This window comes from Bombina bombina, chromosome 5 (assembly GCF_027579735.1).
Source record: "Bombina bombina isolate aBomBom1 chromosome 5, aBomBom1.pri, whole genome shotgun sequence".
Taxonomy (NCBI): Eukaryota; Metazoa; Chordata; class Amphibia; order Anura; family Bombinatoridae; genus Bombina; species Bombina bombina.
Genome location: NC_069503.1, coordinates 703,913,874 through 703,941,519, shown reverse-complemented (window position 1 = coordinate 703,941,519; position 27,646 = coordinate 703,913,874). Strand labels below are relative to the sequence as shown.

The window sequence follows — 27,646 nt, the reverse complement described above, 5'->3', positions numbered from 1 at the left end:
CACCACCTTAAATTGTGGCTGGGTGGCTGTAACTGCAGTGGCACTGGTAGGCCAGTCCAGCTCTGAATTGAATTACAAAATCCAGCAGAATTATAAGATTCCTCACTGAATTCTAGTGTATCTCACTTGCAGTGTTACCTATATTTTTATAAGAATGTCAGACAAATGCAGTACAATATAGCATTCAATAAAATGTGAGCTTTATTTGTGAACACCGGGATTTTTCTTGGGTTTTTTTTTTTGGTTGTTTCTTAAAAGCTTTTTGGACTTTTCAGTTTCTCTACCTTGACTTAGTTGAAAATTAATTTATGGCTGTTTTGAATGACACTTTTAATATTAAACTTTGTCCACATCCTCAGTTCACACTTCTTTTTTATTTAATATATTAAAAGTTCAAATCACAATGAACTATGAAATACGTACACAACACATCTTAAATAATATGTAAATATTAATTTATGCTTACGCTTAAAAAAACTACGAAACAAAATTATTTGAATGTTTTAATTACACACATATCCTGAATCAATATTATCAGTTAAGTTGGGGGAAAAAACAACCTTACATTCTGATACACTAAGAAGTCATTATCAGTATTCATTTAATTACTTCTCACGTCTCATTTTTGTTTTGAACACAATCTATTACCTTTATGAAGAGCTCTCAAAAATCCTTGTGGTAGCCTACTTGAAATATAATATAAACATGTTTCTTATAGAAGATAAGACACGTGGCCAATGCAAAATTTACACACAGAGGTGTAACTAGAAACCACAGGGTCCAGGTGCAAGAATCTAAGAAGGACCCCCCACCCAGTCCTCCCAACCCCCAAAAAAAGGTAAATTTGATACATACATATATATATATATTCTTTTTTTTACATTTAACACAGAAATAAAATGTGAATCAGATTACATGTCTGCAAGAGGTGGTACCCTGTGCCCACAGTCTGTGAGATGGTCTGACCACCTATTAGTGTATATAGTGACACTGTTTAACCCACATGTACTGTATATAGTGGGTTAGTGACACAGTCTGTAATCTGCAGTGAGATGGCTGGCCTGACCCTACCCGCCCCAGTACTTTATAAAGTGACCACAGTAGTCTGTGACATGGTTCAGCACCCCGTACTGTCTATAGTGGTACTGTATAGCGACACTGTTTACCACCCCCCCATGCTGTAGTAACCAGGTCTGTAATTTGCTGGTTCCACAAACACACACACATACATGCATAAATACACACACAGTCATATACATACATACACACACACACAGTATTATACATGCATAAATACACACACAGTCACATACATACACATACATGCATAAATACACACACACACAGTCACATACATACACATACATGCATAAATATACACACACACAGTCACATACATACACATACATGCATAAATACACACACACACAGTCACATACTGTGATATCCCTTTAAGGCCTATCCCCTCCCAGCTTATTCTCCTCCCTTTATAAGGCGGCAATGTACTATCATTCCTTGCCTGAAAATTGAAGTGTTTTGTTTGCTAACACTTGTTAGCTTCTAGTTTTCATCCTTCAGGTCATACCTCGACAAGTTCAATACTTGTACCTCTAAAAGATTCATTGGATTCAACTACAGTCCTTTTTGAACTTTCTAATTTTGAACCTTATCACTACGCCGTCGGATCTTCTTTCTCCGCGTCCCGGAACTAAGCCGCACACACACAGCCTCTGACCGCTAACGGCTGTGATCTTTCAGAACTCCTCTTCAAAGTGGTTGGGTATCGTATACTACACAAGTTAACAACTGGGAACAATTATATGCTTATGCTTGTCATACTTACCTTTGTCAATACGCATATTTAATTCATATGACCGACCCTGCTTTGAACTTTCAATATCTCTCATACAGCAGTACCTGCTACCAAACTCAGTATCGAATCTCAGCTTGCTATAATTCTTACTTAAAGATTTACCTTACATATACTGAATTACTTGGATTGTGTGATTTGACTGGATTTGTATATATTTTAGTTTGAGTGTGTGTGTGCGTGAAGACAGGAAGTGGAATACCTTAAGACTTTTCACTGAACCTGAGATTATCATATATATTACTGCACAAGCATTCTACCTATACAGATTTTAACTCCAATCTGAATTATTACTTATGGTCTGTAATAAGATTTCATAATAATTTGCTCACATTGCCTATGCAGATAATTCAAAACTTCATTTTCTGCTTAGATCATAAAAGAGCAACACAACCTTTATTTCATATCAAGTTACAGAATCTTATTAACAAAGTCTTTAATTTAAGACATAACACATACATACACATACATGCATAAATACACACACAGTCACATACATACACATACATGCATAAATACACACACACACACACAGTCACATACATACACATACATGCTTAAATACACATACATGCATAAATACACACACACACAGTCACATACATACACATACATGCATAAATACACACACAGTCATATACATACACATACATGCATAAATACACACACACACAGTCACATACATACACATACATGCATAAATACACACACAGTCACATACATACACATACATGCATAAATACACACACAGTCATATACATACATACACACACAGTATTATACATGCATAAATACACACACAGACACATACATACACATACATGCATAAATACACACACAGTCACATACATGCATAAATACACACACAGTCATATACATACATACATACACACACACACAGTATTATACATGCATAAATACACACACAGACACATACATACACATACATGCATAAATACACACACAGTCACATACACACACACACATAAACACCAATGGGTAAAACAGAAACACTAACCCCTGTAGTCAGAGACAGAGACACTAGTGAAGCATCACATCACACTCACATGATATCAGTTCAGGCAGTGGCAGGTCAAAGTTTTTTATTGGAAAAAAAAAACAAAAAAGCTGGGACCCCACCCTCGGAGGCCCGGTCGTAGTTGCAAGTCCTAACACTTTACTACAAACATGGAAGAGAAACCAAGAAATGCTAATGATAACAGAAAAAAAATAGTTTTAAAAAAGGTTCAAAATTAATTTAAAAAAACCCCTGTAAAATTGTGCTCAGAACCTTTTTTTCTAATGCATTGGAATACTAGTATTAATAGCCCATATGCAAAGTGTATAGGATGCTATTACACAATAAATCCCTTTGTAAATATTTTGTTATTGGTTCAAATGGACTGGGATGTGTCTGAATTTGAAAAGCCTGTGAAAGAGCTTGCAATGCACTCTACAAGGGATTTCTGAGAGACTGAAATGGAACCCAGGGGTGCACAAAAAAAATCAGTTTAAAGAAGTAATTTATTCCAACAATGATTTATTGATTGATTGATTGATTAATTAATTATAAAAACAATAAAGGGGCACTAATTTTGATACTCCTTTTATACAGACTGATGCATCTTCCACAATAAACACTGCACATATTCCAATCTTTCATCCTGAATTTAGCTTTCTCAATGGATGAAACAAGTTCCTGATATTTGGAAACAGCTCAATATGAAGGTTTCAATTAGGAAACCATCTTAGTGACAGGCCCCAGCTGTTTCTTTTTGCACTGACTTTTTATTTTAAAGAAAACAAATTCCAACCCTATGATTTTTTTCTCCCTCCCACATATACATCTGAAGCGATTTAAGATTTCCTACAGCTTTTCTTAAGTTAAGTGCTGGCATAGAGCACATAAATATTTACCAAAAAGGATTTTCCATGGAAAACTATAACTGGTTCAATTTACATTTAACCATTTAACTACTTGTGATGCTTCCCACGTGGGCTGATGCAACATGGCTAGGCAGTGTAGGAGGTAATCACTACTGCTTCTCCAAAAGTCATCAAACATCTTAGAAATAAGCATCAGCTTCTGTAGTTGACGGTATTGTAAACAATAGTCAGGGAATATAGTAACTGACCGGCTTAAAATAACATCCATTTAAAGTAGTTTACTTGTGTGAGGAGATCAGTAACATGCTGGTTAAAGGGACAGTAAACACTTTTTTCCCCCCATGATTCAGATAGAATATACATGTTTAAACAACTTTCCATTTTACTTGATCTATTATTAATTTTGCTTCATGCTCTTGGTATCCTTTGTTGAAGGAGTAGCAATGCACTACTGGGAGCTAGCTGAACACAATGGTGATCCACTGACAAGAGGCATTTATGTGCAGCCACCAATAAGCAGGTAGCTCCCAGCTCCTAAGCCTCCTAAGCCTTCTGTCTTAATCATGAAGGAACATTTTTGGGATTCATATCACATTAAAACCTATTTCCAGGGTCTATTCATTGAGCAAAAAATACATACTTAGCAGCACCATCGAGACTTTGAGGTTCACAGACGGAAACGCATGGGACCGGAGTTCCTGCCCTATTTTTGCAGGAGGAACTAAGTTCCCTCTGGACAGAGAACAGAAACATTTCAGTAAACGCTGCTGCTAGTGGAAGGAGCTAGAGCACAGTCTAATAAGCCCTCTAGTGAGATCCTCTAGTAATGGGCAGTAACACTTATTACACTACACTAAATGCAAACCTTTCAGGGGTCCTGCAGTGAGACCACCCTCCGTGTGTAACACATGGTGCTTACATTTTTGTGTGGCTTGCTCTGGGATTATTTAGCTCCCCTCAGCAGAAGTGGGACTATTGCATCTTAAGTCGGTGAGACTCTCTAACAGAGGAGGATCCTCAGGCCTAAAGGCAACCATTCTACTCTTCATTGGATTTAATTTGCTTTCATTAACCAAAGTGTATAGATTATATATATATAAGTACAGTGTGTGTAAGTGTGTATATATAAAATAATATTAATTGTGAGAGGGGGTGGAAGTCTTGGTGAGTTCCCACACTTTTTTTGTAGGATTTGACACCTGAATAGAGTGTGCAATTTAACAAAAAATAAAAAATAAAATAAAATTTACTTTTGTTATCAAATATATCTCTTTCTCTTGGTATCTTATGTTAAATTTTAACTCCTTTCTATAAAAGCATTGCTAGGTAGGTTTAGAAGAGAGCATGTGTCTTCATCACTATATGTATAACATCATTAAAAACAAAGTTGCAAACACTGTTGTGGTATAGTGCTCAACACACATTCATGCTCCTGAGGTATGCTCTCATGATAAGTAGCAAAGTGTAACAACTATACCGAAGGCTTCTTTGCAAAGAACATTGGATTTTTATTGTGCACAGAATCATGAAAGTTTAATTTGACGTCCATGGCCCTTTAACAATTTGCAGCTTAGGATATGTGAACTTTCATGTAACACTAACTGTATTAGCAATCCAGTGCTCTTCTTGCTATTTAATGGGCACACCACCCAGCTGAATTTACTGACCACCCAGCTAAAACTGAAGCCAATATTAAAATGAGTTAATATTAATTATTTTCAATGTTTGTTGCAAAACTTATAATTAAACCAATGTATGTTCTAATATGCAATTAATTAGTGCTTTGGATAACAGTAAAGTCAAAATTTAACTTTCATAGTTCAGACAGAGCATGCCAATTTAAACAATTTATTTAAATTATTTGATTTGCTTTCTTCTCTAGGGATACTTTGTTGAAGATTAAACCTAGGTAGGTTCAGGAGTAAAAATGAACTACTGATTGGTGACTGCATACATTTGCTATCTTCCAGTTGTGCATTGCTGCTCATTCAACAAAGGATACCAAGAGAATAAAGCAAATTTGATAAATGAAATAAACTGGAAAGTTGTTAAAAATATATGTTCTACCTGAATCATGAACGTTTAAAGGAACACTGTAGTCAGAAAACAAATTGCAATATTTGAAAAAAAGATGACAAATAGTATTTTTACAATTTACATGAATTAAAAAAATGCTGCTGCTAAAGTTGATGTATACCCCCCCCCCCCACACACACACACACAGCTCACTATTTTCTTATGCTCCCTAACCAGCTGTTGAAAATGTGCAGAGACAGTACTCGGCAAAAAGACATCACTGTAATACTGTACACAGTACGTTTTAGAGTAAATAAAGTGTAGGGACACCAAAATGAACCAGAAGCAGTTTCCCTGCTTCTCAAACCTCTTCTCTATACCTGATTATTATTCCTGCATAGTGTTACTTCTGCAATGAGTGACAACTGAAACTTAAACTATTTGCACTGCTTCCGCACAACATAGTTTAGGCAGCTAAGGCAACGTTTAGGGTAAAGTTAGTTAAGCCAGCTAAGGCATTTTGTCATGAAGCAATGTGAGGAGTTTTAGCTGCATTGCGGAGGCTATTTTGTTGTTGATGTAACCCTGTGCAAAAATAATGATCAACTATAGAGTAAGAGGCAATAGTATGAGATGCAAGTCCTCTATTTGAGTCCCCCTCACCATAGTTTTATAACCCTGGGAAAATGCAGGTATATTAACTAGGAAATTGTTCTCACTACTGCAGTAATCTAGGCAGTTCCTAGTACTAGAAGGCAGTGAGTACCAATGACTTAATGAAAGACGGGTATTTGGGAGGGCAGCAGTATTAGAGCCTCTAGAGGGCAGAATAGTAGTAAACCAGAGAGCTGCTTAAAGGGACAATAAATCCAATTTTTTTATTTAATGATTCAGATAGAACATGCAATTTTAAGAAACTTTCTAATTTACTCCTATTATCAAATTTTCTTCGTTCTCTTGATATCTTTATTTAAAAGGCAGGAATATGATGCATAGGAGCCGGCCCCCTTTTGGTTGAGAACCTGGGTTATACTTGCTTATTTGTGGCTAAATGTAAGCCACCAATAAGCAAGTGCTATCCATGGTGCTGAACCTAAAATGGGCTGGCTGCTAAGATTTACATTCCTGCTTTAAATAAAGATATCAAGAGAACGAAGAAAAATTGATAATAGGAGTGAATTAGAAAGTTGCTTAAAATGTCATGCTCTAGTTTCCCTTTAACATCAAACCTGTTATCCTGTTTCCCTTTTAAATACAATAAAGCAACTGCTCAAGGTGAGTTTATGAGAGGCGGGACTGTTTGAGATCATTATGATAACAATGCTGTATGAAATTAAAATCTAAAATTAAACAGCACCAATCCTCAGTCTCTTGTAAGCACCAGCAATAATGAAACCTCAATAAACACATAGGTTAAAGGGACATTATACACTAATTTTCATATAACTGCTTGTAATTGACACTACTATAAAGAATATGATGCACAGATACTGATCTAAAACTACAGTATAAAACCTTTTAAAAACTTACTTGTAAGCTCCCAGTTTAGCACTTTTGATGAGGTTAGACTGGGCCACCCAGTGAAAAGGGCTGGAAAAGCAGGAACAGCAGACACTCCCAATCCTCCCCCCTCCCTTGATATGAAAAGACCCTTTACACAAACAGGAGCAAGCATTAGTCTGTAGACATCAATATACATCTAAAACATTGGAGCTTGATTAGGAGTCTGAAAATCAGCACAATGTTTTTTTAAAAATAAGCAAAACTAGACATTGTTACAAAAAACACCCTCAGATAGTGCCAAAAGAAGAAAGACTGCATGGTTGGCAGTAGAGGATGCTGTCAACAGTGTGGCCCTGCAGAGGAGGACTGTAGAGGGTCTGAAAAAGAGGTGGAATGACTGCAAGAGGCGGGTCAAAGAAAAGATGGGGCAGGAAGCTGTCCACCAGAAGGGAACAGGCGGAGCCCCGGCCCTGGACATAGAGTACAACACCTGGCAGGAGATGATACGCAGGTCCCTGAGTATCACAGCAGTCCGTGGACTTCCAGGGGCTCGTGACTCAGTGGCTGCAACCACAGCACATCATGCTGGTGTGTAACATCCCACACACCTGTATTATATGTAGTTGTGATATAACATCCTTTAATATCACACATTCATGTACACGATGAGGAGCATAATATTTAACGTACTAACAAAAACATCTACAATTATACTTGACATTACTGCTACATAACACAAAGCAATTCATGATATGAGGTGGAATAGTGCAATACTAACATGTCTCAGAGTAACACAGGCCACAAGCTACATGTAGAGTTTTCATCAAATGGACACTATACCCATCCCAATACTTTTAGCTCAATAAAGCAGGTTCTGTGCCTAGATCAGGCTAAAGTAAATTGTGTGACCATAGTGTCACTAAAAGAACACATTATTTCATCATTGACTTACACATAACTATTGTATGAAACACATCCCTGTATACTGTTCATATATAAATCCCTCATAGAACAAATTACAATGTGCACATGCATGTTATAGAGTTTGACATGAGAATCAGTATAGGCCCTAGCATGTATCAATGTACATTGTATGCCCACATGGACATATATCTGACTGTACTAATCCCTCTCATCCTTTGTCTCCTCCACAGAACCTCCTGTCACGAGGATACAAACAGCCATGCCACCACCACCACCAGTCTTCAGGCAACCGCACGGACAGTATGCTCCCAGGCATGAGCATAGTTGGATGGCTTCAGTTGAGGACCTGAGAGTGATGCCACCACCATTGACATATGACCCCTGGCAAGATTCCTGGCCAGAGGAATATCCTTCCTTTGGATTTGAGGGGGAGCCAAGACAGCCACAAAGGGTCCATGAATTTACAACCCCCACAACACAATCTCATGTCAGTCATGGATATTACCCACAGACTATGTCACAAGGAGTGCCGATTGTAGAGGCTGGGTGGTTACGCACTGGTCATCAGTGGGACTACCAATCAACCATGAGAGCTCCGCCATCCTTATCCATTGGACGAGCTCCACCATCCTCATCCATTAAATGAGCTCCACCATCCTCATCCATTGGATGAGCTCCACCATCTGCAGATAGCAAGACAGCAGAAACTACAGCTGTCCCTCTAGCAACAGAATATACAGATGAACCTGCCCTTCTAGCAGCAGAATATACAGATGAACCTGCCCCTCTAGCAGCAGAATATACAGATGAACCTGCCCCTCTAGCAGCAGAATATACAGATGAACCTGCCCCTCTAGCAGCAGAATATACAGATGAACCTGCCCCTCTAGCAGCAGAATATACAGATGAACCTGTCCCTCTAGCAGCAGAAGATTCAGGTGAACCTGAGACCCAAGCAGCAAAAGATGCAGCTGAACCTGAGACTCAAGCAGCAGAAGCTACAGTTGAACCTGCCCTTCAAGCAACTGGCAGCCCTGTTGCTCAAGAGCCTGTGGATGCATTGTATTCTCCCCTGGGTGAGGAATACATTGCACTCTACAGGAGGCTCATGACAAGCACTGAGAGCATGCAAAGAGGCCAAGAGAGGTTCTTCAGGACCAAGAAAGGTTCATAAGGAGCCAAGAGAGGTTACACAAACGCAGCATAGAGCTACAGAGGAGCATGGCAGCATCGTTAAGTGTAAGTGTTCAAAACCAGTCACAGATTATGCAAATTCTGTCTGATATGCAGATGCAGATACACAATAGGTGGATAGAACAAAATTAACTCTTGGGTGTGTTGGTTGAGCACTTTACACACCAGCAGGACACTGCCTCCAGCCTATCATCTGTGGCCAGCACACCAGCAGAAACAGCAGAATCTTCTCAAACCAGGAGAACTAGGAAATCCACTACAGGCACCTCAGCTCCCTTATCCAAGAAGCCAATAAATAAATAAATATTATTATAGTTCACCATAAACCTCTGTTATTTACCATGTAATTGTCATACACATCCATGTGAGGTGTGTTTTATTACACTAATATTGTTAAAACATATAATATGACCTGTGTGGAAATGGCAATAAAAACAGGTAGTATCATGTTTATGACATATTCTTGTACTATAACTCACATCCACATAGTTGTGTATAAAGGGTACTCAGAGTAATATTCACTTATAAGATGTAAATCAATGTATCTCACATCCAATATAAATTGACACAAGTGTTACGGTTACCCTTAGTCTCGCTGAGAGATGGACCGCTTAGTAGCCTGGATTCCTATTGCTGAAGAGGGGAGAAACTGCTTTCCATAGTATTCTATATGAGTCTCGCAAATGTAGAATAATCTCCCTTAGCTGTAGTACAGCTAGGATACCCTTCTGCCCACAAAAACGAGTCAACGCTGCGATTGAGGGACAACCAAGAACTGAGGACTGGGATGCCCAGCCTGCTTTTTATTTAGGTACATGCACACAGGGCACTCCCAGGGGGGGAAGCATAAAATCCCCCATCACACATTTAGACAAAGCCCTTGGACAGGCCACCGCAGATAACAAGTACACACAAGAAAACAATTGAGTCCTTCTTATCACCTAGCAGTGAATGCTTATCACAAACTTAATTACAGTACACAATATGCTAGGAAACCTGCCTCAGAAAATAGTTTTCTCAAAACTGAACAGAGTTAACCCTTTATGAAATGATACTTGTTACAGTTTTCTTGGAGCCCTTCTTAGGCGCTGGCTTGGCTGGTTCAGGCATTGCTGCTGGGAAATAAGTTTCTTCACAACAAAATAACTAATGCTTCTGTAACAACAAGTATATATAATACTGATTTTACTGATAGGGTGTGCATTTTCAGGTGGTGTAAGGCTGCAGGTTGTCCCCAATGATCCACTTTATCTGCTGGAGTGTATTAAATTATTTACAAGTATTTCCTTTACCCATATGATTGCATTTGCAATATTTTATTTAGCCTGTAGTATCCCAACCCATCCTTAAAGGGACAGTCAACACCAGATTTTGTGTTGTTTAAAAAGATAGATAATCCCTTTATTACCCATTCCCCAGTTTTGCATAACCAACACTGTTATATTACTATACCTTTTACCTCTGTAATTAACTTGTATTTAAGCTTCTGACAGCCCCCTGATCACATGACATTTTATTAATTCTCTATTGAATTTAATTGTATCCAATTAGTGCAGTGTCTGCCACAATCCACGTGTGTGATCACAATGTTATCTATATGGTTTACATGAACTAGCTCTCCCCTGTTGTGAAAAGCAAAAAAAAAGCATGTGATAAAAGGCTGCCTTCAAGGCCTTAGAAATGGTCATATGAGCCTTGCTAGGTTAAAAATTATATATAAATATTCTGTATATATTTGAATAAATATATAATACAGTCTACTACATATGTTTGTTTTGTTTAAAAAGATAGTTAATCCGTTTATTACCCATACCACAGTTTTGTATAACCAACAGGGTTATATTAATATACCTTTTACCTCTGTGATTACCTTATATCTAAGCCTCTGCAGACTGCCCCTTATTTCAGTTCCTTTGTCAGACTTGCATTTTAGCCAATCCGCACAATGTTATCAATATGGCACACATGAAATAACACTGTCTAGCTGTGAAAAACTATCAAAATACACTGAGATAAGAGGCGGCCTTCAACGGCTTTATAAGCATATGAGCCTACCTTCCTTTCAACAAGGAACATCAAGAGAACAAAGCAAATGTGATGATAAAAGTAAATTGAAAAGTTGTATAAAATTGCATGCCCTTTCATGAATGTTTAATTTTGACTAATCTGTCCCTTTAAAAATAAAAAGAACACTTTCTTCTATGGGAAGAACATTGAAATCTATTGTTTTCATAACTACCTTTAGCGCAGTTGGTGTAATGTGGTGTTGGGTTAGCACACAAGCAATAAGTGTTTTTTCAATATCCCTAATGAAGTCTATGGGAGAATAAGCACGCATTGGACTTAAAGGGATAGTAAACCCCAAAATTTTATTTTATGATTCAGATAGAACATACAATTTAAAACAACTTTCCAACTTAATTCTATTATCAAATTTTCTTCATCCTCTTGTTATCCATTGCTGAAGGGACAGCATTGCACTACTGACAGGAAGCTGAAAATATCTATTTAGCCAATCACAAGAGACAAATGTGTGCAAGTGTTCTGTCGAGAACTCCAATACATCGAAAACTCCAATCTGACGTCACTTCCGGTATTTCCATACATCTGATTGGTCCGTGTCCAGTGAGTGACAGGATTCACAACCAATCAGATAGGCCCTGTAATCTCCTATCTTCACTATCTATTTTGCATCCGCCTGGGGGGTTCAAGGGGGGCCTCATTCCCCAAGGTTTACTTGGGGTGTATGCCAAAGGGTCTGCGGTGGCCCCCCAGACAGAGGCAAAACAGATATTAAAATAAAAGAGTCACCGTAGGTGACATCAGATTTAGTTTTTGACGAATTGGAGCAGCAGCTCCCACTAGTGTATGATATGTGCGTATTCATTTTTCAACAAAGGATACTATGAGAACGAAGTACATTTGAAACTAGAAGTGAATTTAAAAGTGTCTTAAAATGACATGCTCTATCTGAATAATGTAATAAATAAGTTTAATTTTGACTTTCCTATCCCTTTAAAAGGTCATGAAAACCAAATGTTTTATTTCATGATTCAGATAGAGCATGAGATGTTTAACAACTTTCCAATTAACTTCTATTATCTTATTTACTTTGCTCTCTTGAGATCATTTGTTGAATAAGATACCTAGGTAGGCTCGGGAGCTGCTGATTGGTGGCTGCACATATATGCCTCATCTTATTGGCTCACCTAATGTGTTAATTAGCTCACATTAATGCATTGCTTCTTCTTCAACAAAGGATAACAAGAGAATGAGGCAAATTAGATAATAGAAGTAAATTGGAAAGTAGTTTAAAATTGTATGTTCTGTCTGAAGCATGAAAGACAAATTTTGGGTTTCATGTCCCTTTTAATTATGTTATATAAAACATGATTAAAGGGACATTAAACCCAAAAATTTACAATTTACAATTTAAAAAAAGTTTCCAATTTACTTCTATTATCAAATCTGATTTGTTCTCATGTTATTCTTTGTTGAAGGGATACCTAGGTAGGTAGCGTGCACATGCCTGAAGCACTACAGGAAATAGTGCTGCCATCTAGTGCTCCTGCTAATGTCTAACATTGTTGAAAATCTGCTGCCATATAGTGCTTTAGACACGTGCACACTTATAAGCTTAAATCCCAGCTTTTCACCAAAGGATAACAAGAAAATGAATAAAAATTTGATAACTGAAGTAAATTGGAAAGTTGTTTGAAATTGTATGTTCTATCTGAATCATGAAAGAAAATAAATGGGTTTTATGTCCCTTTAAGGTTGATAAGCCTAAAACTTTGTTGTTTCCTATTATGTTGGTTGAATAAATTATTTTAGATAAGAGTACTGATCTGCTGCTGCTGATCTGGAACTTTGTATAATAAAAGCAGTTATGCTATAACTTAAAGGGACATAATACTCATATGCTAAATCACTTGAAAGTGATGCAGCAAAACTGTAAAAAGCTGACAGGAAAATATCACCTGAGCATCTCTATGTAAAAAAGGAAGATATCATGAGATTTCTCATGAGATTTCATAGTAGGCTGAATAGGGAAATAATATGAGAGTTCACGAGGCTCATCCCCTTAGCTGTCCCAGGACAGACATACTAATATGCTGCTTAGAAATCCTTTACAACGGGAGGTGGCTACTGAGGAACTTTTGAGGTAAAATATCTTTCTTTTTTTCATAGAGATGCTCAGGTGATATTTTCTAGTCAGCTTTTTACAGCTATACTGCATCACTTTCAAGTGTTTAAACATTTGGGTATTATGGCCCTTTAAGGAATGTGTAAAAACAATGCAAGTGTGTGTCTGGTTTGCTGCTCCTCAGACTAAGACATGGGAGATGCGGTAAGGAATCTGTTCCAGGCTAAGAAGGCCCCAATTATCACGGCCACACATCTGTAAGAGATTCACAAAACAGTGCAATTCCACTTTATAGTCATCATTTTTTGTAATCCTCTATTATTAAATATAATCTTTCACAATTTGGACCAGCATGGGATTTCATTAAAAAAAATGAACTCAGTCAAAAAGAACACAAACTTTCAGTGCTATAATTCAGGGGTCTACCATTCGGCACTAAAATAGTTATCAGTATCCACAGAAGGAAGAACATAATTTGTATAGGGTTCTGCAATCATGACAATATGATCCATATGTGAGCTTTTGCCCTAAGAAACCTATTTTTTAATTGTATTTAAAACTCAGACAATATGAAAGATACGCACTGATTTGTAAAGAAGAATCAGATAGTTTGTCTGCTTCTTTGATGGAATGGAATGCAGCAAGATGCACCACTGATGAAAACTGCATTCCTTCATTTTTGTATCCAAATGTTTTTAGTTTTTATCAGCTGCAAAAAATTTGCAGATGAACAAGTATAGAGAGAATGTCAAGTAGGTCTGGTCCAATTGTTTTTGGAAATAGGTGTAGCCTGAAACATATACGTCCTGCATCAAGCCAAATAAAAAGCATGCAAATTGTATGAAATGAACAAAGAACTTTGGTATTTGTATTTTGGCTGTTTTCTCTGATTTGATGGTTTTATTTCAAAACACATAAAACAAAATTACACTTTTATAGAGCAAGCAATTTGACAACACTCCAATTTGTTTCTAATATCAAATTAACTTTATTGTCTTGGTAGCATATCTATGTATGCTCAGAAGCATGCACGTGTTGAGACCACTACATGGCAACAAAGTTGCTTTAATGTATAACATTGGGGTTGGCCACAATCCTTTAGAAAAACGTATTTAGTACCAGATTACAAGTATTTAACGCTCCTGCTTGAGCACTAACCCTGCTAGAAGTAAGTTTTTTTGCGCGCGTCGGCTATCACTTGTATTAGAAGTTGAAAGTAAACATTTTTCTTTAACCCGATGCACATAAATAGCCGAACTTCAAATATGTGCGTGCGAAGTATTCACCCATAGAAGTCAATGGAGTAAAACAAGTGGAAATAAACTAACACCCTACTCGAGCAAACCTTATTGCATATTCTCAAGTGCGCTAACCCGAGATGAAAATATGAATATTTCACATTCCAATGTTCTTCACATAGTATAATATGTTCTATTTATTCATAAATACATATTTCTATATATATCTGATGGTATTTTGGTAAAATATACAGTATATACACAGCATAGCATATATATATATACGGACATATGTATTTATGTGTTTATATCGGGGGCGTATCATGGCCTAGGCCAACAAGGCCCGTGCCTAGCGCTGCAGTTTGGGAGGGGCGGCAGATTTGGGAGGGCGGCAAGCACCATTCTCCTAAGGCTTGTTTGATTATCCCATGTGCGCTTGCGCTGCGCACATTGAAAGGACTGAAGAGACTGATAAGGTGCGCATATAGGTAAGTGTCCCCCTGACACCAATGCTTTCTATTGTCTACTCAGTCGGCTACATTTCTCACGCTGTGCCGATTTATAGCATGGTGATGTTGTGAATAAAGTAAATTAACCGACTTGCTGCAGCCACTAATTTATTTCTTGAGTCTCTCAAGAAACAAATTAGTGGCTGCAGCAAATCGGTTAAAGGGACACTGAACGCAATTTTCTTCTTTCATGGTTCAGATAGAGCATGCAATTTTAAGCAACTTTCTAATTTACTCCTTTTATTAATTTTTTTTCATTCTCTTGGTATGCTTATTTGAAAAGCAAGAATGCCAGTTTAGATGCCGGCCCATTTTTGGTGAACAACCTGGGTTGTCCTTGCTGATTGGGCAGCACCAATAAACAAGTGCTGTCTATGGTCTGAACCAAAAAATTGCTGGCTCCTTAGCTTAGATGCCTTATTTTTCAAATAGAGATAGAAATAGAACAAAGAAAACTTGATAATAGGAGTAAATTAGAAAGTTGCTTAAAATTGCATGCTCTATCTGAATCAGGAAAGAAAACATTTGGGTTCAGTGTCCCTTTAATTTACTTTATGCACAACATCACCATGCTATGAATTGGCACAGCGTGAGAAATGTAGCCGGTCTCACAGATCAGTCACTGTAATAATATAATCAAACTGGAAGCCGCAGCGTCATAAGAAAAAAATTAGTGACTCACGGTCCCGCCTCCAGCAAAGGGAAGAAGAATCTATATAAAGTTAAAATGAAGCTTTTATGTACTTGAAAGTCTTGAATAAACGCTTCATTTTAACTTTATATAGTTTCTTCTTCCCTTTGCTGGAGGCAGGACCGTGAGCCACTCATTTTTTTCTTATGGCGCTGCGGCTTCTAGTTTGATTACATTATTACACTAACTGATCTGTGAGACCGGCTACATTTCTCACGCTGTGCCGATTCATAGCATGGTGATGTTGTGTTGTGCATAAACTACAGTGTCAGTACCAGTCCAGTTACCAGAACATGCTGAGGGGAAGGGAATGTTAAGCAGTACTGTAGCAAGATGGGACCCTGGCCTGCACCTGGAAATTGATAAGTTACTCTCCTGATAAGCTGTGGTTTGTGGGGTATATTTAAATACATAGCCATACAGGACCTGCTATTACTTACACAAACATCTGTCTGTGGTTTGTTTGTATACTGCACAGTCAATTTCTAGCTGTAAATCAGTACATATGGACTTTCTGCCTTAAAAGGGATATGTGCACTAAAAAGAGGCTTGCAGTATATATATATATATATATATAAATATATATATATATATATATAAATATGCTGCAATCCTCTTTTTAGTGCACACATCCCTTTTAAGGCAGAAATATATATATATATATATATATATATATATATATATATATATATATAAACATGACTTTGTATGTATCTCTGTGTTAAAGCCCTTTGCCTACCTTTTTTTCTTACACCTGAGACCTCATATCTTTTTTTTTTAATAATTTTTATTAGTTGGTGTTTTTATGAGTGTAACTGTACTTTGTAATGTATTTTTGTCCAACTTTATTGTTCCGCAAATCAGTTAACCAGAGCTCTGAAGATGCGGTAATCATTCTAGCATTCTCGTTTACTTTCAACTTATAATATGAGCGGTAAACCTGACACGCAAACAGCATTGATAAACCCCTTTTTGCTTGTGCGGAACTGTTAATACCCCATTCATAATCTGTCCCTTAATGTTTTTCTACCAAAATAATGTCTATAGAGATTTTAGCAGATAAATGATTTGATATGTTTTTCTACAAGATTGTGAGCGAACTGATTGTTACAAATATTGTTACAAAGCTGTTTGGTGCTGCAGACACATGGATGTTCCCTGAGCCTACTTAGGTAGATTCTTCAACAAAATATACCAAGAAAACAAAGTAAATTGTATAATAGAATTAAAAGTTTTTTTGTTTTGTTTTTTTAATTGTGCTTTTAACAGGATTATTGCAGCAAACCAGAAATTACTGTCTAGACAGCCTGTTTCGTTCTTTTTGGAACTCATCAGTAGGAGATAGATTTCTGGTTGCTGCATTGGTAAAGCTACTTTCAAGGTTAAACCAAAATTCATTAAAATTATGGGGGGAGATAAAAAACTGAAATTAAAATCCTCCATGTCATGATGAGTTCCAAAAAGAACGAAACAGGCTGTCTAGTGAGTGATTTCTGGTTTGCTGCAATAATCCTGTTAAAAGGATCGCTGTGTTAAAACAGTACTTGAAGCAAAATTTGCATATCTTACCCAGAATTCTCTTGTGCATTGTTAACATTGTACTGTATATGAAGTATTTCTGGGAAAAAGCAAGCGGTGAATCTTGTCTAGATGTGCTAATTTCCTATGCAAATATTTACATTGATTTAATTTTGAGACATGGAGGATTTTGATTTCAGTTTTTTACAGATAATGCACACAATTTTCTGTTAAAGCCCTGCAATATGTTTTACTATCTCCTTCTCCAAATAATACATTTCATTATGACCATTTCAATGTACAATGGAAGAAGAAACATACATTTTTATAGGTACAGTTTTTCTAACAAGTAGTTTGCAAAAAAAACTTGTAGTGGAATCTGAAATGCATATCTATGCAGGGGTAGACAGGTGGTGGTAGAACTATGAGTCAAAGGAGAAAACAGGGGAAAAAAACAAACACCCCACTCTTGCGCAAACCCAATTGTATATTCTCATTTGTGCTAACCTGACATGAAATATGAATATTTCACATTCCAATGTTCTTCAAATATATCTGTACCAATATATATATATATATATATATATATATATATATATATATATATATATATATATATATTCTGCTATGTGCAGAACATTGGAATGTGAAATATTTACAGTAAATAACTAGTTAAAACCTCTATTAAACATGAATATTGAATAAGTATGCTTTTACATGTTTTCATCTACTTAAAGTGATACTAAACCCAAATGTTTTCTTTTATTAATTAGATAGATCATGCAATTTTAAACAACTTTCTAATTTACTCCTATTTTCAATTTTTCTTCATCCTCTTGCTATGTTTATTTTAAAAAGCAGAAATCTAAGCTAAGAAGCCAGCCCATTTTTGGTTCAGCACCTGTGTTGCACTTACTGATTGGTGGATAAATGTACCAACCAATCAGCAAGTGCTTTTCAGGGTCTGAACCAAAAATGGGCCAGCTCCTTAGCTTAGATTCAAATAAAGATAGCAAGAGAATCAAGAAAGATTGATAATAAGAATAAATTAGTAAGTTGCTTAAATTCGCATGCTCTACCTGAATAATGAAAGACAAAATTTGGGATTAGTATCCCATTAACTGCAAAGGGCTTCAATGCAGTTCTATATATTTCTATACATATATACATATCTATTTATGTGTTTATATGTGTATATATGTCTGTAAATACATATATAAACATATAAATACATATGTGTACACACACACACACACACACATATATATATATATATATATATATATATATATATATATATACATACATATACATATTTAGACATACAGTATATATGTATGTATGTCTCTGTTAAAGCCCTTTGGCTGCCTTATTTATTATAACACCTGAGACCTCATATCTTTGATCTTTTATAACTTTTGTGTGCAATAATAATAATTTTTTATTGGATAGTGTTATTATGAGTGTAACTATACTTTGTAATGTATTTTTTATGTGTTTTGTGACACTCTTATGTTTTGCGAAACAGTTAACCGGAACTCTGAAGTTGGGGTAATCATTCTAGCGTAAATCGCGATTGCGCTCAAGCAGTCACGTTTACTTTAAACTTGTAAGACCTGCGGTAATCCTGACAAGTGCAAACCCTCACAATAAACCTCTTATCGCTTGGGTGCAAATGTTTGCGCTCCACTCGTAATCTAGCCCTTAGTAGTATTTCATTTAAATTTCTTACAGATAATGCACACATTTTTCTGTTAAAGCCCTGCAATATTTTTACTTTCTCCTTCTCCAAATAATACATTTAATTATGACCATCTCAATGTACAATGGAAGAAAAAACATACATTTTTATAGGTACAGTTTTGCTAACAAGTAGTTTGCAAAAAAACTTGTAGTGGAATCTGAAATGCATATCTATGCAGGGGTAGATAGGTGGTAGTAGAACCAGGACCCACAATGGCTGCAACAGCAGAGTGCCTGCCCCCAAACATGCAGCACACAAGGTACATAAGAAAGGGAACTTATCCACAAGCCAATAACAACAGTAGATGGAGAAAACAAAAGCCACTAACAACTGCAAGGGAGTTGTCCACACACAATGACTGCAACACAAGGCACTGCAACAGGAGAGGGTCTGCCCACAAGGCACTGCAACAGCAGAGGGGCCTGTCCACAATCAGCCTGCAACAACAGGGAAGTCCACCTGTAACCTAACTAAAATAAACAATCAGGAGGCCTGCCTGCAACTCATCTGCAACAACACTGTTTAATAATTATTCTCAGTTTTTCTCTTTTAAGAGAAATAATAAGCTTATTTTACAGAGAATTATACTGTGAAGCAAGTGGCTCTACTTAACATAAAGCATATTAGTAAACTTCCATTAATGAAATACAATTCCAAGGTAAAAACTGCCTTTAAAACAATCCCTGATGGACCTCATCATACTGACAAGGAATTGTATATAATCTCTCCATACCAGATAGCTTTAGAGAATTGGACCCCTGGACAAAATTGACTTTAACATTTTGCTGCCATAGAGGACTGGAATGTATTGCTATGCATTGGGTTGCAGTTTTTTTCTGGCAGCCAATAGGGTTTGTGTATTGCTATTACAGCTCCTGCAACAATCTAATTGTTCAAATAGACTTACAAGATCACCTATGAAATGCTATTTTACATGGAGTAGAGTATTTCCCTCAACTGCTCTTGATTTGCAAAAACTTGTAAACTGTATATGACAGTATGAAATCATTTTAAAGTGCACAATCATGCCCCAAAGGAGCAAGAATGTCATCCAACGTCTAATTTGGATATATAGCTAGAAAAAGGGGGATGAAGGTGGCATGAATTTGATCTGAGGTCTAAGGTAAGCAGATATGCCTAGCATGAGGGGGCTGCAAGATCAATGAATCAGATACAACGTTTAGTGTAAGTATTTAGTCATTAGCAGGGGGTGTCAATCAACCCGATCGTATGAGATCAAGTGGATTGATGTCTGCAGCCTCAGAGGAGGCAGACGAATTAAGGAGCAACGGTCTTAAGAATGCTGCTTCTTAGCTCCTGTTTCGGAAACAGGGGCATTCAGGGCATTCGGCCCTTAATAAATAGGCTTGTATGTTTTTTTGTAGATAAATTATTTTGATAGACTTTTCTAACCAATAGTTATTGGCCTTCTTTATGAAAAGAACACCAAATAAAAAATCATTTTTGTTGACACAATATGATTTCACAAGTTTTAATTAGATTATAATCTATTTTGAAACAAAAATATTTTAACCCAAAAGGATAAGCACTAATAAACATATTCAGGCACAGTTTAATATACTTATAGATTATTCCGTTCTAAAAAAAGAGCATCATATTAGAATCAATATTGTCAACTAAACATAGTTTCTAAGACTCAAATGCATGTAAGCAGTGAGGAACCAATTTATATATTAGAGTAAATATCATTCTGTGATGGTACTTAAACCAGATACACAAAAAAGTGCACACTACAATTATAAACTAGCAAATTATAAAATGTTCAGCTCACTTTACGATAAAACAACAATTACGCTTTGTATTTTCTTCTTATAAGTACGAATTGTTATGTGTTTCTGCACATCCAGTGTACTTAAATTATGATTTATGTTGTGTGTATGTAACACGATTTATTAATGTGTAATTTGAATACAAATTTTAAGTTTTTGATCAAATACAATTTTTGTTAAACAATTTTGTTAAGATTTTTGTTATGCTCTGCTGCTTTCAAATTCCATTTTTATCTTCCCTTTACTAAATTTATTAAAAGGAATTTAGGGTCTCATGTTCAATATATATATTTATACTTACTACAAATTCTGTACATTTGATTTTATGAAGCAATCTCCATTACCTGTGACGCTAGAAACTCTGGATACATCCTGACTCTGGGTGTAACGGCTGCGATTCTGATTTTTGCGCTTGCTTGTTGCCGATCTTGTGGTCCTCAGATGAACTTCACTTGCTTTGAAGAAAGCCACCATAAACGGCTGTTTGTCATATGGGCCATCTCTGCCTACCAAGCCTGCAGCTCTTGTATTAATGTTTTGACCTTGAAAAACATAAAGAACGTAGAGAATTTATAGGTATCTCTGCTTTATGGTTTTTCTAGCAATTTTCTTCCAGGCCCTTTTTAATGGGTGCACCACCCGGCTGATTTTACTGACCACCTGAGAGGGAGGGTTGGATGCTACACTACAGAAAAATAGGGTATCAGAGGGGGTGCCTATATAACGATCGTGGGAGTGAGGAGGTGGGGGGGCATCACAACACTACATAAAAAATAAATACCTATAAACAGGATAACCACCACCAGTAAAGGGGGGGGGGGTTAAAGAGCTGTTTCAGAGGGCTCAGGGAGGTAGGTGGGTAAAAGAAAGCCATAAAAGACTGTCTGCCAGTACCTAAAATTGGTGGTGAGGAGTTTGTGTGTGTGTGTGTGTGGGGAAGCTGTTTAGGAGGTATCAGGTAGGGATAAGGGAGGTGGGAGGGTAATTCTTACACTAGAATACTATTACCCTTGTCAGCTAACTAATTATCAGTACCTTGAGTTGTCTGCTTAAAAACATATATAGTTTTGATAAGTAAATACAAAAAAACAAGGCTCTATTTCTGTTTAAATGGAGTGATAATTAGGCATGGATTTGAGATACCATTTCATGCACACCCACGTAATGCCCATGTTCAGCCCATTTTATGATAAATCAACAATTACACTTTGTATTTTGTACTTTTAAGTAAAAATTAATAAATGTTTTTGCAAATCCAGAGTCCTTAAATTACGTTTTATGCTGCGCATATTTAATATAATTTATTGCTGTGTTTTTGATAAAATACAATTTTTGTTACAATTTTTAATGCACCTTAACAATACAATTTTTTCCTGCGTATTTATGTGTGAATGGTTCAATTATTTGTTTTGCATGATTTTTAAACTATGATTTTCATTGTGCACTTTTGCAATTAATGCATCTCCTTCTCATACAAAAATGTAGTATATGCCCCTTAGCAAGACACCTTGTTTTCAGGGTAAAAGTGGCTTTATAGAATTTCATCAGGGAAATAGAAGTACTGATGAGCATTCTTAAAGAATTTCACCAGCTTAGAGACCTTTAGATCATCAGGCCCTTAGGGGCCTATTTATCAAAGGTCTTGCGGACCTGATCCGACAGTGCGGATCAGGTCCGCAAGACCTCGCTGAATGCGGAGAGCAATACGCTCTCCGCATTTAACATTGCACCAGCAGCTCACAAGAGCTGCTGGTGCAACGCCGCCCCCTGCAGACTCGCGGCCAGCCGCCGGCAGGGAGGTGTCAATCAACCCGATCATACTCGATCGGGTTAAATTCCGGCGATTCCTGTCCACCTCATTAGAGCAGGCGGACAAGATTATGGAGCAGCGGTCTTTAGACCGCTACTTCATAACTGCTCTTCCCGCGAGTCTGAAGACTCGCCAGAAACACGGGCCCACAAGCTCCGTTTGGAGCTTGATAAATGGGCCCCTTAGTCTGAATTCCAAATGATTAGTTTATTTTTTTCTGACAAATTTAAGTTAATTCCATTTTAACTGCTCCCTGTACCATGTGACAGTCATCATCCCCACAAAACGCATACACGTATATACTATGACCTCTTGCTTTTGTTCAGTACGTGGAAAATTGCATGCTCTATCTGAATCATAAAACTTTAACTTTGACTTTTGCTCTGATCAACTCTCCCTGTAAATTAGAAGAGGTCACCGCCGTAACTCTTAGAATAGTGAATGAATTGGACAACAGTTGCATAAAATGTCATTGTCAATTAAAGGTTGTTTTATACTTTTATTTATTGTGTTTAGCTTTATTAAAGGGGCATCAAAATGAATGCTCACAGCCCCATAGGCACTGTGGTAGAAGCACCTGTATATCTCCCTTACTTGTATCAATGATGGAAATCAAGGGAAAATTACATTTCCGTAGCTCAGGAACCCCAATTTAGCTCTTTTTATACACAATTTATGATACAAATTTGTGTCTTTTCTGATCATATCAGTATTATAACATAACATATCAATAGAGTTTATTTGTACTGAAATATACAGAAAATATTTCTCTGCACGGCAGTCAAACTATAGTTTTGCATCAGGTTCAAATTTACACGCCACCAAATTTATGATTACCAGTGGAATTTTAATAAATTCACAGCAAAAACCTACAAGAAAGATCACAGCTATTTCAATCAAAGGCCTTTTCGGGAATCATATTTTGTAAATTATTTTAAATTTTCCCACCATTTAAAGGGACACACATTCAAATACAAAAATAAATAGAAATGAGCAGGCTATATGTCCACCCATTGCTCATTGGTAGCATCTGCATGTCTCACAAAAAGATTTTACACAGTATCATCCAACCCTCCCAGAAAACAAAAAACAAATGTAATACACTTCTAAATAACCTATTTAATTGGAAGTAAAACATCAATAATGACCTTTTAACTAGACGTTCCACTGTGAAAATAAAATACTGTATTTTGTTAGAGCATTTTATTTTTTAAGAATAATACCTATTTAAATGTCCTTTTTTACTATTGCCTTCATTCCAATGCATGAGAATTTTCCTCTGAAAACACTGTATGGCAACTCAGCAGATTTAATAGATGTTTTTTTTTTCTTCTTGTTTTGTAAGTCATTCCAATCCAATTGAAAAGCAGAAATACTTTTTTTTGAGAAAAGTTTCAACTGAGAAAAATGCATAGTTTATCCTGAATTACCGGCTATGTCCTACTCAGGGAAGGTATTAGAGCATTGCTTTTAATTATATTTATAGAAATGTTAAACAAAATGTGAAAAAACTGTATTTGTTTATTTAAGAAGGTTAGGCTGGACAAGTTCACAGACAGGAAACCTGTCTGCCCATAAACACCTCCAGTGATGCCACACTGGCTGCAGAAGTTTAAGACTGCAAAATAGTTTACTTGTGCAATCCCACTCCTGGCTCTTAGGCAACCATTTACTGTGAGAGCAGGGGTTGTGAATCAATCTGGATTTTTTATTCCAGGGTGATTTTATTAATCTGCTTCTTCTGAAATGGTGGAGAGGTTAGGAAGCAGCAGTCTTATGACTGCTACTGCTTAAATTGTGGTTGCAGGCTGGCATGAAAAAGATCCTGGCAGTTACAAAGTATTAATTATTCTGCAAAGGGAAATGTACATTGAAAACAATATGGTCCTGATTTAGCGGTGCACTAATGCTAGCACAGGAATGCGATAGGCAGTATCGTTGGAATGCGCTAAAATAAATGAGCAACTTGATGTTACCAGTCCATGGTTAAGCAGATTTAACAAAGAAGATTTAGCATAACTAACATCGCTCTAGTGCACCCATTACTTTCAATGGATATCACAAACTGCACTAAATAGCGCTGATATTACAAGTTAATAGTGTTATGGGTTGCACTTGAGCAAAAGCTCAAATAGTGCAAGAAGAATTAGCGTGACCTGAGACCTGAAGTAAAGTGTAAGGTTAAAAGAAAGGTTTCACAAAAAAAACACATTGAAATTAATATAAAGTATTGCACTCATATATACAGATTTCTAATAAAAAATTACATTTATATGTCTTAATATGTGTATGTATACATGTCTATATACTTTTGAGCCCTTCCCAGTCAATTATCTTGATTTATAAAATATGATTTTTTTTTAACAATTTTAATATATTTGTAGGTGTTTTATTTATATATATATATATATATATATATATATATATATATATATATATATATATATATATATATATATATATATATATATATATACATATATATATATACATATATATATATATATACATATATATATATATGTACAATACATACAATATCTATATATATATATAACTACATATTAATATATATATGTATATATTCATATAGATATATATTTTACATATTATTTAATATATATATACAAATAGTCGATTTTAAAATTAAAAGAACATTTCGGGTATTCCTATTGCACATTCGGTTTTAGCACAGTTATTCTAGTGCAGTTATTCTCGGGTTAGTGCGTGAGCAATAAGTGGAAAAGGCTTCTTTAATGTGCCCCCAAAGTCCTGAAATAAGCGTGCCCGAGTCTTTTGCTCATGCACTTTTTACTTTCAACTTGCAATACTAGCTCTAACCTGGGAACACAATTTTTTTTTTTTAAACGCTTATGAGTGATAAAAATGTATTGCTCCACTTGTAATCCAGGCTAATATATTTTCAACCAACTTACATATTTTTATTCATACATCTATTATTTTCTTTTTTTTCTTTAATAAAAAAACACTTCAGTTCCCTGTTGACTCAATTTTACTTCCTTGATAAACGACGGTCTTCTTTCCAATTTTTTTTTTTTTAAAGCTTTATCTTAACATTGATCCTTCACAGCGACACTCTTTCAGGGCTCAAAATGTCAGTTAAGTTACGTTAGCTGAAAATGACCATTGACTTAATTTGATGTACTTAATCAACATTCTTTTCTCTGAGAAATTTCATAAATTTAAATCAGTTTGTACAACTCCAAAAACAGATGAAAAACACAAATTAATTTTTTTTTTTAAATTAATAACAGATCAAGTCTGCAAATGCTTTAGTAGATTATCTTATGTTTATTGAATAATATTGTTATAAAAAAGGGAAAAAAATCAAAATCCAAAGTAAATAAGGTATATTTTCAAGGATTCAAAAATATTATCAAGGGCCACTGACCTTACATTAAGGAAACTGAAGCATTTAAATAGAAAAAAATAATAATATTGAAATAGACAGACATTCTTTAAACTGAAAATAACCCTTAGAATAATCCTACAAAGGATTTTCGGTTGCCATCAGGAAAATCATAGCTGGTACAAACAGGAACCATTAAAAAGTTATATAATTGTGCATACATTCCAACTAGGGATGGGCGAATATGTTTATATTCAAATTTGAATGCTAGAACGAATGTTATTGTAGAAATTCGTTTTACTTAATACAATGTTGATAAGAACGAATATTCTTAAAAATTCTATTATCGAATGTTGTTTACAGTTTTCGAATGTCACTTTCAAATGTGACATTCGAAATCGAATATTACATTTATAAAACACAGTTGTAGACTAGTAATACTATTTTGAATTCAAATGTAACATTCAAATTCGAATATTACATTTATACAATAGAGTTGTAGACTAGAAATACTATTTCAAATTCGAATGTGACATTCAAATTTGAATATTACATTTAATAAACAGTATTAGACTAGAAACACTATTTCGAATTCGAATGTGACATTCAAATTAGAATGTAGCATTCGAATTCGAATATTAGAATTATTAAACACAGTTGTAGACTAGAAATACCATTTCAAATTTGAATGTGACATTCGAATTCGAATGTGACATTCAAATTTGAATACTACATTTCAAAATTGAATGAATACATAGCTAAACATTCTATTATTCGAACAAATATTTTAAAATTTTATTGAAAAATTCGAAAACAAAAGTTTGAAAATAGAATGTTAGAATGTTATAGAAACATTCAAAATTCGATTCAAACAAACGAATGTTTCAAAATTAGTTTTAAATTTCTAATTTTTAGAAACATTCGACCATCCCTAATTACAACACTTTACGGATGACATACAGGAATGGGAAACCTAGGCTTGGTAATAGATACTTTTGGGTGGAGTCATGACTAATAGGGGCAGAATCATGGGAGGAATTGAACGTGCCATGGGTGTCTCTCAATGTACCACTGGCATAGTTAGGGAGGGCTGTGGAAAATTTGCGATTTATTGAAGATTTACTACCAAAACCAGAAGAATCATGCAATATGCAGGATAGTTGTGAGTTCTTCTGAGTGCATTTGTTCCTTCTAATGTCTACTTGTTTGCCGTCAAAACATTGTCATGTTATTTTTGTGAAGATGTGCTAATGTTGATTCTCATCAGTCTAATGTTTCTAATCTAGCTCCATTTTACAGAGGTAGAGCGGTAGGTTAATAGATAACATCATTAAACTCAATTCTAATTGCACGATTTTCAGTCAGGTTCCAGTGATTCAAACCTATCCAGATGAAGATCAAAAGTTTCCCTACTCAGCAGCAGTCAAAGTTTTTA

The 27,646-nt window shown here is 35.8% G+C and overlaps 1 protein-coding gene across 1 annotated transcript in view; it reads right to left on the bottom strand.

Annotated features, from left to right (window-relative positions):
* The window catches only part of BMP6 (bone morphogenetic protein 6), a 381,976-nt gene that overhangs the window by 32,972 nt on the left and 321,358 nt on the right, over window positions 1–27,646 (bottom strand). Inside the window, 1 exon segment of the mRNA XM_053714726.1 lies at window positions 21,376–21,573. Coding sequence (XP_053570701.1) covers window positions 21,376–21,573 — 198 coding nt within the window.